At 42.4% G+C, this 12,877-nt stretch overlaps 1 protein-coding gene across 6 annotated transcripts in view; it reads right to left on the reverse strand.

The window, feature by feature from the left end:
• The window catches only part of IFT122 (intraflagellar transport 122), a 75,836-nt gene that overhangs the window by 44,298 nt on the left and 18,661 nt on the right, over window positions 1–12,877 (reverse strand). For all 6 annotated transcript variants that reach the window (XM_045551499.1, XM_045551496.1, XM_045551498.1 and 3 more), the window contains exons 6-10: window positions 12,019–12,085; window positions 10,905–11,051; window positions 7,165–7,240; window positions 1,482–1,673; window positions 1,205–1,343 (exon numbers count right to left, since the gene is read on the reverse strand). In XM_045551499.1, the coding sequence (XP_045407455.1) occupies window positions 1,205–1,343; window positions 1,482–1,673; window positions 7,165–7,240; window positions 10,905–11,051; window positions 12,019–12,085 (621 nt within the window). The remainder of the gene's footprint in view (window positions 1–1,204; window positions 1,344–1,481; window positions 1,674–7,164; window positions 7,241–10,904; window positions 11,052–12,018; window positions 12,086–12,877) is intronic.

A 12,877-nucleotide genomic window follows, 5' to 3' on the forward strand; every position in this document is an offset into this window, starting at 1 on the left:
ACAATCAACTCTGCTGAGCACTGGGATCCAAAGTCATATGGAATGCAATCTTCATGGCCCAAAGCTGACAACTGAGTATGGAAAATAAAGCACTTCGTGCCACCATCACTTGTTGAATATAAATCTAAACTCCTCTGCACAGCACTAATGGCCTCTGACAATCAGGAGCCTGCCTAAGTGACTGACTTTACCACTGGCCATTCCCCACCCACCTCCTTGACGGTAGGTAATGGCATGGATCCTTGAGGGTGGCCTTTTGACTGAATCCAAATTTTATAGAACAAATCCTTTTAATCAAGGGATTTGTTCTGTGAAGTTTGAATTTGGTTGAGGGGCTGCACTTGGGGATCTGGAGGGCCACGTGTGGCCTTGAGGCCACAGGTTCCCCACCTCTTTGACTCTACACTCTCACTACAGACCAGGTAGAGAAAACGTCCCAGAAGGGGTACTGCAGTGCTGCCCAAGTGGCTCCACCCCCACCATCAGAGCTGGCATCTTCAGAGGTGCTTCCAGATGGGATCAAAGGACACCCATGTGAATCTGCAAGGCAACCCCAACCTGGATCCCTATGTTAAGGTACCCAGTAAGTGCACTGTGGCCAGTATATCTGGATATGAACATACTGAAATAAATGGATTCTTAGCCTATTTAACCAGCTCAGCTACTTAGGCAGACACTGGGGGAGACTGAGGTTAGAGCTTGAACCGACTACGTTAGGCCTGGAACCCAGCTCTTCTGACTGAGCCTCTGCTGACTCATGGCTCCTGCTTATCTCTGGCAGAAGGATCCACCAGGAAGCAAGTGGAGACTGGGCTGAGAGAGAAGCACCCCAGAGTGACTCTGACCAGAAGGGATAAAGTTCCACAAAGACCCATGGAGGTCAACCACCTTGCTTCTGACTTGTCATAAGTCATCTTCCCTTACCTTACTCAGGAAGTACATGTGCCTCTTCAAACTATTTGTGAAATTTTGAATCAGTGCTTTTTTTTGGTCTTTTTGAGAGAGGGTTTATTGCTTTTGTAAGATCCTCAAAGAGATCAACAGCCTCCCTGCTCCCACCATAAAAACCAAGACCAAGTGGCTACCATGTTTTCAGAAGATCAAGGAGAAACATTTCCTGTCATTTTAAGTGCTCTGTCACCAGCTCTCTCAACCTACCCCTTCCCAGTGTCTGGTAGGCAGAGGAGCCCTACTTGCCTCTTACCTTTCTGCTCAGTGATCAGGTGCTGCACAATGACATCAGTCATAGTATCCCTGTAGGCATACCGGTTCTTGTAGAGCCCATGGACTGTGCTGAAAATAAGCTGGTAGAAGGAAATGGTGCCATCCTGGCAGCCTACCACCTGCAGAGTAAGAGAGTCGTCAATTCTCAGCTGTCTGCGGAGAGTCTACCCCTCCCATTTATCAGGAGCAAACACCAATGATCTGACTAGCTAAGCATGGCTGATGCTCATTGCAATGAATGAACTTCCTTTCCTTACCACATAGTTGGATTCGGGTTTCACTTTACACGTCCACACCCAGGAGTTCTGCTCCCCAACAGTCCCAAGCCGCACTCCATCCTTGGTGAAAAGAGATACTTGCTTGTCTGACCCCCCCAGCAAGATGTACTCCCCTTTACTAAAGTAGCTGATGCAGCAGGGGTCAAAACTCAGTGACTGATCCTTCCCAACCTAAGGAAAGAGAACACATACCAAGGAAAAAATCATTTCTGAATCCACAATAATCTCAAAACAATTAAGGGTTTTTCTCACCAACTTTAATGGGGGCAGCTGAGAACACAGCAGAGAGCTGGCCAGCCTTATCTCCTATGTCATTCCATTACGGACACGAGGCTCTCTGCCTCTGGATCATCCTGCTCCTCCAGACCTCCACACAGCTGAATCCTTGACCCCTAGAGTCAGCAGCATCTCCCCTAGTCCCACCAAATTGCTCCAGGAGTGTGTCTCAGCTGCTCAACCAACCTGGAGGCTGGGATGGTCACACCCCCATAGGCCCTCCTCTGCACATAGCTCTTGGTGTGCTTCAGTGGGTCCCCTCCGCTTCTCTTTTCTATCATTTTAAAAAGTATTTTACAAAGCTGAGTTTATTCAGTTTAAAACACTGTCCTTTATTCTGCAACTATGCCCATCCTACTTCTCCTTATAACGACTTTTTAAAGATATCATTTACATACCATATAATTCACCCATTTAAAGTGTACAATTCAGGGGCTTTCACTATAGTCATAGAGTTGTGCAATCATCTAATTCCAGAACACTTCCATTACCCAAAAAGAAACTCCATACTTGGTTAGTAGTCTATCCCAATTCCTCCCTCACTTCATCTCTGCAACCACTAACCTACTTTCTGTCTCTATAGATTTGCCTATTCTGAGCATTTCATATAAATGAAATCATATACTATGTGGCCTTTTGTGTCTGGTTCATCCATGTTGTAGCATGTACCAGTACTTACTTCCTTTTCATTGCTGAGTAATACTCCAGTGTATGATATACCACATTTTACTTATCCATTCAGCAGGTGATGGACATTTGGGTTGTTTCTACTTTTGGCTATTATGAATAATGCTTCTGTGAATATTCACGTATAAGTTTTTATATGGACATATATATGTTTTCATTTCCCTTGAGCATATACCTAGAAATGGAACTGCTGGGTCATATAGTAACTTTATGTTTAACCTTTTGTGGAACTGCTATATTTTTTTAAAGTGACTGTGCCATGCCATATTCACACTAGCAGTGTATGAGGATTCCAATTTCTCTATCCTAGTGGGTGTGAAGTGGTATCTCATTGTGGTTTTGATTTGCATTTCCCTGATGGCTAATGATGTTGACCATCATTTCATGTGCTATTGGCCACAGAGAAATGCCTATTCAGATCTTTTGCTCATTTTTCAATTGGATTATTTGTTGTTTTATTATTGCATTGTAATAGTTCTTTATTCTAGATACAAGTCCCTTATCAGATATATGATTTGCAAAAATTTTCTCTGATTTTGTGTACTACCTTTTCACTTTCTTGATAGTGTTTCCTTGGCTTTTAGGATGAAGGTCAAACTCCTGAGCTCAGCCCCCAAGATGCTTTTCTTAGCCCAAAGAAACTTCTTGAAGTTTCCCATGTGGACCATGCTCTTTCAGGCCTCCGTATCCTCACAGGTGCTATTCTCCACAGCACCCCCAGCCCCGGCTGGGAGTGCTCTTTTCCTCCCCTTCTCTGCCAGCATCATCTCCTCTAGGAAACACCCCCAAACTCCCCTCACTCCATGTTGCCACAGCCCCTGTGCTCGCCTCTCCTATGGCACTTCTCTCACTGCCTGTAGAGTTGATTTCAGGTCCTCTGCACTAAAGCCCAAGCTCCTTATTGCCACTAGAGTTCTTCTGCTGCACATGAGGGTGTCTTTTGTGAATAAAAAGACTATTTATGATTTGCATTATTAAACTAATATTCAATTTATTAAAGAAATAACTCTATGAACCTTGTTTCTCCTTAAGATTTTAAGTTCAATTTACAAATATTTTCCTATTTATAAATCTAGTAAAAGTGAACAGCCACTTGACTTTGACTATTTAATGAATTCAATTTTGAACAGATCATAAAATCCCTTAAATATTCAGCCCCATTCACAACTTAGTTAATTCCCCTAAACTAATTTAAACTGCAATTACAAGTTTAATATATTCAATTTTCCTTTCCTTTTTAGGAATTTCAAATGCCTAGCAGCCAAAACTTTCCCTAGCACTTATACAATGGTAGTAAATCTAATAAGAAAACTAAAAAAATCTCATGAGTCATGATGTGGAAGGCTGGCAGCTAGTTCAGTGGTTCCTATTGGACCAACCCTCCTGTGGGTAACAACTATAAACTCTGCACCAACTATAAGTAACTACCACCTGAGGCAACCAAAAGCAGGTGGAAACTGAACACATGAACGTTAGGAAGAAGGGAACAGAATTAGGTGAACTTCTTATTTTTTTTAATGACTTTTTGCCTGAGGGCATGCCTCATCAGCACCGTGCTGGGTGAGTACAGAATTTGGAGGATGACAGTAGCTGGAAAGTGAGGTGGGAAATCCCAGAAAAGAGATGTGGAGTGGGAGCCTAAGTTCTGCACATAAACCTTGCTGGATATCTGGAAACCCTTGAACTATACCCTGCGACACAGGTACCAAGCAGCCTCACTAAGGTTAAAGAATTGCACAGATATGTCTGCCCTCCACTGGAAACACGGAGTTTGAATTCTGAGTCCAGCAAAGTAAACTGCCTGCTTAAACACACGTGTGCGCACACACACACACATCTTCAGAGGGACATGATACCATTCTCAATGCCCAGAGTACAATCTAAAATTCAAAAAGCATCTCCAGAGAAAGGGACAGTTAAAAAAAAATTCAAAAAGCAGGAAAATGTGAACCATATTCAAGAGAAAAGACAATTAATGGAGACTGATCCAGGATGAACGAGATGTTAGAATTATCAGATAAGAATTTTAAAACAGCCATTATAACTGCTTAACTATGGTTAAGCATATAAAGGAAAAGAATGAACAAATATGAAAAAAGAACCAAATGGAAATTCTAGAATAGAAAAATGCAATAACTGAAATACAAATTCACTGGCTGGGCTTAATAGAAATATTAGAGATTGCAGAAAAGTCAATGAAGTTGAATACTAAGCAATAGAAATCCTCCAATCTGAAGATCAGAGGGAAAAAAACGTGAAAAATGAACAGGACCTCGGTACCCTGGAGAACAATATCAAAAACTCTACCGTAAGTATAACTGGAGTCCCAAAAGGAAAGGAGAGAATGGGGAAAACGTTTTTGAAGAAGTAATGGCCAAAATTTTTCCACCTTTGGTGAAAGACATAAAGATATAAATATATAGATTCAAAATACTCAGTGGACCCCAAGCAGAAAAATGCAATGAACTGCTTCAACATTCCAATATTGCTTAGGAACTTAATAAAAAATTCTTACATCTTTACATTTAAAATCAAGAGTATAAAATTAGTTATTCAATTACAATTTTTAAATGATCACCATAAGACTAATCTTTTTTTTTTTTTTTTTTTTTTGAGACAGGGTCTTACTCTTTTGCCCGGGCTAGAGTGCCGTGGCATCAGCCTAGCTCACAGCAACCTCAGACTCCTGGGCTCAAGCAATCCTCCTGCCTCAGCCTCCCAAGTAGCTGGGACTACAGGTATGTGCCACCAGGCCCAGATAATTTTTTCTATATATTTTTAGTTGTCCAGCTAATCTTTCTATTTTTTTGAGTAGAGACAGGGTCTCGCTATTGCTCAGGCTGGTCTCAAACTCCTGAGCTCAAACGATCTGCCCACCTCGGCCTCCCAGAGTGCTAGTATTACAGGCATGAGCCACCACGCCCAGCCATAAGACTAATCTTATAGATATTCTAATATAGATTCTGGCAACATTCTGCCTGGGTTCCAAACCAGGGTTGGCCACAGACTAAACTATACGCCCTTAAGCAAATTACTAAACCTCTCTGTGCCCCAATTTTCTTACATGTAAAGTGGTGATGATAATAGTACCTACCTTGGAGGGTTGTTATAAGGATTAAAAGAGTAAATCCTTGTAAAGAGTTTATACAATGCCTGGAACTCAGTAAGTGTAGCTATTATTATTAAGCGAGATCCTCTTAAATATTAAACACTTAAAATGCCAAAAATACACAAATTATTCCTAAGCTTAACACAAAAGTATGAGATTGATTTACTTCATTATCCTATATTTAATTCTAAATATTCCCAGAGTTAAAAGACACTTACCCACCAAGGAAACAATTTACTTTCCCAAATTGGGGTTACCCTCTCAGCAGACTGAGGTTGCTTATCATTCAAAATTTTGGGGCCACTGCATGAGCTCTGGGGCTGCATACATGGAAGATATTTCCCATGGCCCTCACCACCACGTTGGGCTCTTTTTCACTGGTCACTATAGCAACAAGATCCCAATCCCTCCCAGTGTCGTGTGGTTATTTGTTGCCAGAAGTCCCTAATACCCCTACTTAGTGCCTGGTACACAGTAGGAATGTCAATAAATATTTGTTGAATGATGATATACACTCATTAAGTGGACGAATACACAGAGCCAGGGAAACTAGATGCCAGTTAATTAAAATGAGGGTTTTGAGAAATCAGCCGTGAGAAACTCAGAAAACACTTCATTATCTACTACATTTATTTGTTCTTTACTCAACTACAACAGAAATGACCAATGATAAGGCAGGGTAGAAGAAATGACTCCAAAGCTGATCTACACATACCTGAACCCCCTCCTTCTAGTATGACATATTTTGAGGAGTAAGGATGCTGTAACGTGAAAGGCTGTATTTTGCACTTGCTTAGCTGTCGGATGTAAATGTGCCCATCACCTTCACTCTAATCCTTGGCATTTCCTGCCTACTAACAGGTCATCCTACCACCACGCTCTCTGTATTGTAATCCACCTTCCACAGAAACAAGGAATTTTTCTGAAACAGGAATCTGACCCTGTCATCTATGGCTCCTGAATACTTAAAGTATATGATGTTCAAACTCCTTATTCACACTATTCAGGTCCTTTACAATCATATCGCCATCTTCCTCTCCAGCTCCATCTTCACAGGGTTTTATAAGAATTAAATGAGATAGGCCAGGCGCGGTGGCTCACGTCTATAATCCTAGCACTCTGGGAGGCCGAGGCAGGTGGATTGCTCGAGGTCAGGAGTTCAAGACCAGCCTCAGCAAGAGCGAGACCCCGTCTCTACTAAAAATAGAAAGAAATTATCAGGTCAACTAAAATATATATATAGAAAAAATGAGCCGGGCATGGTGGCGCATGCCTGTAGTCCCAGCTATTCGGGAGGCTGAGGCAGGAGGATCGCTTAAGCCCAGGAGTTTGAGGTTGCTGTGAGCTAGGCTGATGCCATGACACTCACTCTAGCCTGGGCAACACAGTGAGACTCTGTCTCAAAAAAAAAAAAAGAATTAAATGAGATAAAGTACGCAAAACACTGAGTACAGTACTTGGTAACACAGTAAATACTCAAAAAGCAAGAACTAACAACGATAATGTATAATTAATAATAATACAATCTCAGAAAGTAAAAATATACTACAACAGGCATGACTGCAACTGGGTTTGTACAAGGCTATATACCTGTTTTCCACTCAGTTGGTAGAAGGAAAGTTTCTGTCCCCAGTCAGCTACAGCCATGATGTCATTATGTTCCTCCCTAATCAACAGAAGACAAAAGAAGTTATGAGGGGTCATGGCCTGCTGATGAGTATAGCCCTAAGGGTTTAACAAAGAACAGGAAAAAGAAAACCCTGCCCAGGCTGTCAGGTTGCCAAATGTTGTACAGCTTTAATAAGGTCAAAACCTGTAATTTGGCCCAACCCATCAATCAGTCGAATAGGATGAAGCAGAGAGGCAGTCCTCCTGGGATCTGCTATTTCAATGAATCCCTTGCCATGAGCTTATGGTGCTGGGACCCTGCCATAGTTGAAGAAGATAAACCCCTTCTTTCAGCACTTCCTGGGGACCAACACTAAGAAAGAGCAAGGCTGTAGATCCAGGAGTGCTACTCTTTTACTACAAAATGTGGGGAGACAGTAGAGAAACATATCACTTGCAAGGGGAAGGCATGGAATGTCTGATTTTTTGATGGACAGAAGGGAAACTTTCTTGTTCTTCATGAAGAGGGAAAATTAGCATCTAAAACTAGGTTCTCTTGCAGGTAGGGTCCTCGCACAGGTGAAATGGTTTCTGATTGAATCTAATAGGAAACAGTAGTGCGCTCTCTGAAGAACAACTGTCTTTGAATCTGGGAAGCTATGGGGATCAGTGCCTTGGGGCCGGGACTGTAGGACTCGCATACAGGAGAGACTCCCTCAGTTTGAGGCTGGGGAGCAGGCGACCTAGGAATCTAGTTCAAGAGAAAGGTGTTTCCAGCGTTGCACCTGATGTTGCCTCTTCTTTATTAATTCCAGCTTTTCTGAGCCCAGAGCCTCTTTTTTGTTTGTTTTTGTTTATTTGTTTATTTGTTTCTTGTCTCTAGAGACAGGCTCTCACTGTGCTCAGGCTGGTGTCAAACCCCTGAGCTGCAGCTATCCTCCCGCCTCGGCCTCCCAGAAAGCTAGGATTATAGGCAAGAGCCACACATTGGTGCAGTTTTGTTTGTAAAATGCAGCCAAGAGTGGCAAAGTGACAGATGTCATAGGCACTAATTCATAACTAAGGGAAAAGAGAAAAAGATCGAGAGAGATGTTAACAGGAAGGGGCCTGCAGATGAACTGTGTGAGTTTCAATCTCTTTTTTTCTCCTGGGGCAGTGGGACTCTTTACCAAACAAAAACTCATGTTGAACCATCAAAGGTGCTTCTCTGGTTGACGCACAGATGGGAACTTGAAGCCCACGCCTCACACCTCCTCCTTTCATGACCCTGGGGTGGAGTTCTTCCAAGGAGCCTCAGGGTACCATAGAATACAGTTTAGAAAGTCCCAAGCTAGATCACTATTACCCAATCGAAATATCCTGGCTACATGCAGAGCTTTCTCCACTCCACACAGCCCATGTTTTCCCTACAGGTAATTTTTTGTTATTGTTGTTGTTAAAGACAGGGTCTTGCCATGTTGCCCAAGCTGGACTGCTGGACTGCTGGACTTCAGATTTGAACTCCTGGGCTCAAGTGATCCTCCCACGTCAACTTCCCAAGTAGCTTGGACTATAGGCATGTACCCAAATCCTTGATCGAAGAGAAAAAAGGATTTGGGTGTGAGGATTGTAGGTAAGGTAAGGGCTTCCTCTCTGATATGTGTCCTAGCAAATGCAAGGTAAGATACAGTGTGGGAACAGACTAAGAAACATGCCCAGTAATAGAGGAAGTATTAAAAGAATTATGGGCCATGCACACAAGGGTATACTTATGCAGGTATTTGAAATCATGTTTTTCAGCCGGGCGCTTTTGGTGGCTCACACCTGTAATCCTAGAACTCTGGGAGGCCGAGGTGGGCAGATCGTTTGAGCTCAGGAGTTCGAGACCAGCCTGAGCAAGAGCAAGACCCCGTCTCTACTAAAAAAATAGAAAGAAATTAGCTGAACAACTAAAAATATATATAGAAAAAATTAGCCGACATGGTGGCGCATGCCTGTAGTCCCAGCTACTCGGGAGGCTGAGGCAGGAGGATCCCTTGAGCCCAGGAGTTTGAGGTTGCTGTGAGCTAGGCTGACGCCACGGCACTCTAGCCTGGGTAACAGAGTAAGACTCTGTGTCAAAAAAAAAAAAAAAAAAAATCATGTTTTTCAAAGGATTTCTAATGTTACTGGGAAGAGTTCACTCTATGATGATAAGTGAAGAAAAGAAAAGCAGGATGTGATTTAGCTAATTATATGAACACACTAAAAGACTGAGGGGAAAAGGGAAATACACTTAAATGCTAATAGTGGTTTCCTCAGGGGATGGTGTTTTACAGAAAAGCTGAACTTTCTCCTTTAGACTTTTCAGTATTTCCTACAGTTTCTCACAGGATCACTTTATAACCCACACACAAGTGTTAAGGGTATGTTCCCCTTTGTTGGAGGGGCTTTCACCCACAAGTCCCCTGGCCCCTGCACTGCTCCCCTTGGCCAAGGAGCTCAATGTTAGCACCTGCCCCAGCAGGTCTGTGAGGGGCTGGGCCCTTTACAAGGAGGGTTCTTGCTCCTTGGGACACACTCATGAGTTGTCATCCCTGGGACTGTTGTCCTCTTCCTCTGGCTCTTCCTCCTCTGCCTCACTACCCTGTCTACTGTATACTGTTGACTTCAGAGTGGAAGAGATTTCCTGAAAATATTTGTTGACAATGACTTCCTCGGCATCCTCGTTCTCTCTGTTCATCCAGAAATTCTCCCACCGGCTGTAGACAGTAAGTGGTTGTTCAAAATCAAGTTGCCTAAAACTACACTAAAGCTATAATTTCAAAATCTGTCAAGGAGCCCCTGAACCCTACCTGGAGGAGGATAGCCACCAAGTACACTGGGCTTCCTGCTTCTCATGAATTAAAAATGGTAGCCTGAAGCCACAAAGTCATCTGTGGCCACAAAATCAAATAGCAAGAACTCTGGGATAGGCTAATGGCCTTTGATGGCATTAGACATGCATGGTACAGCCTGAGCTGTACAAAATTAATTCAGGAAGAAGCCTAATAATGTGGTGTAGGAAAGGCAATGGAATTAAACAACCTTCTAAATCAAGAAGACAGCCACCTGTGCAACAACATTGGACCAGTAAACAACTAAGTCCTTTACCTTCAGAGGATTCTGTGGGGGATACTGATGGTTTAATAATAACACAAGATTACACAAAGAGCATATAAAGCTATTAGTCTACCCTCAAAGTCACGTGGGCATAGAAAGGAAAGTGTGAATAAGGTTTGAGAAGGTGGATGCCAATTGTTTGTGGACCTCTAGACTTTAGGGACATTTGTAGACTTAATTTTTACTTTTTCACAAGGGCAGAAAAAAGGCTCAGGAAAAAGCTGTTTATTACCAGGTGGATACATATTCTGCCCAGACTGGGAAGGAAGAACTGAAAAAGGGAAAAGACAAAAATAAAGCTACAGCAAAAAGGCTCAGCTATTAATTCATAAGGAAATGTCCCTCCTGTGTTGCTCACACATCACACACAAACACACACACACTTTGGGCGGGCCTAGATAGCTCATCTGCTTAGCTCAATCCCTGGGATTCATTCCAAAACTCAAGATAGGCTCTTAAAAAATTCCATACAAATAGAACAGGTTCCAAAACAGACCATTCAAGTGGAGTGAGAAGCCTTTGAATGCAAGGAGACCTTAGAAGAGAGAAAACCCTTCTTCATGATAGTGTTTGTCCTTAAAGAAGGGCAGCTGTAAGAGTACCTTGAAGGGTTCCAGGAGATGGACCATATTGGGGAGAGGGAGCCCCCTGGCCGCTCAATCTTCACTTTCTCCTCGCCATTTTTGTTCCGAATGCTGATGATCCCATTGAACATCCCCAGAGCCAGGTACTGACCATCATTTGTCCAGCTGTGTACACAACCAACAAACAGCATGGGGAGAGGGAAAGGACCACACAGAAGGTAAAACTAGTGAGTATGATGCCTTGGTTTGAAATAAAGTCTAATGAGGCAACAACAATGGAACTATGGTTTCATCATTGCCAGTCCTGACATAAAATCAGAAGACCAAACTTAAAATCCCACTTATTTTTGGAGTCAATAGTGAGAAGTGAAGGCAGTAGTACCTTTTTTTGAGCTCCCACAACTCTCTGTACATACTTCCATGATAGCCCTGAGCTTGCGCCTGCATCTCTGGGCCAGCCCCCACTCCTCACTGTACATTTCATCCCCCCACCACTTCAAGAGCACCTTAAGAAGAGACTCTGTCTTAGTGTATTCCCAGCCTCTAGGGTAGGGCTTGATATGTAGTAGGTACTAAACAGATGTTGAATGAAGCTGAATAGCAAGAATAGCTGCCATTTTTAGAGTGTCTATTGTACACCAGGTGTTGTGCTGCATGCTTTACACTCAGTAGTTTGTGTGCATTTCACAACAACCTGATCAAGTCAGTATTTTTATCCCCATTTGTCAGATGAGGAACCTGAGGCTCCAGCTCAGAGAGATTTAATAACTTTCCCAAGCTCACAAAACCTGTCAGCAATAGAATCTGGATTTTAATCCAGGTCTATCATCAGAGCCTGTGCTTTCTCCGCTGCACATGCCGCCTGTACAATGACAGACTCACATTCCCAGAGAGGCTCCATTCAATACAGCTACATGTTGAGGAAGTTTGTTGCTAGATAACTGCATGAAGGCAACTTGAAGTTCTCTTTTCCCTAATGATCAAAGGCACAGGTCTTTCCCATAAAGAACAAAAAAGGAAACAGTTTTCCTTTTTAACACAAGACCTTTTCTATTGTGTGAAACAACTGGATTTTGAGAGTCTGGAAGAGGAAGGCACATAAAGCCTATCTTCAGAGCTACACTTCACTTACCTGCAGCAGGTGATCTTGCTGCTTGCTTTGTGCTTGAAAACAGACTTTTGTTCAGGAGACCACAATCCTTCAATGCACAATAATATAAAATAAAATGGGTTGGTTGAAACACTACTCAGCAATAAAAAGGAACAAACTATTGATATATACAACTTAGATAGATCCCCAGGGCTTTATGCTGAGTGAAAAGAATCAATCTCAAAAGGTCATATACTGTATGATTCCATTTATATAACATTTCTGAATGACAAAAGTATAGAAACGGAGAACAGATTCATGGTTACCAGGGGTTGGGGACAATAGGAGATAAGAAGGGTGGGTGTGATGACAAGAGGTATCTGTGGTGACGGAGTAGTTCTGTGTTGTGGTGGTGGTAATCTACACATGTGATAAAATTTGACAGAACCACATATACACTCTTTGCTAGTCTCAGTTTTCTGGTTTTGTTATTGTACAATAGGTACATAGACGTATCCATTGGGGAAAACTGGATGAAAAGTACAGGAAACCTCTCTGCTTTATACTATTTTTGCAACTTACTGTGAATCTATAATTCTTTCAAAAGAAAAAGAAAAAAAAAAGAAGATAGATTGGTAAAATTCTAGCCAACTTTTCAGGAATTTAACTCTCAAAAAAAATGACAACTTCACTTTGTCACTATGAAATTGCAACCAAAATACAACTAGCATTTAAAGTAATGATACTCTCTGAAAATCTAGTTTCTTCTCTCAGGCCTCACCTGCAACACATGACCCTGAGCTGTACCGTGTCCATGGCATACTGGTTGCCTAAGGCTTGTTCCCTCCTGCCCCAGATGCCCTGGCTCAGTGTCCCACAGCAACAAGTGTATGTCTAGACA

This window comes from Lemur catta, chromosome 5, assembly GCF_020740605.2.
Source record: "Lemur catta isolate mLemCat1 chromosome 5, mLemCat1.pri, whole genome shotgun sequence".
In the NCBI taxonomy this organism is placed as follows: domain Eukaryota; kingdom Metazoa; phylum Chordata; class Mammalia; order Primates; family Lemuridae; genus Lemur; species Lemur catta.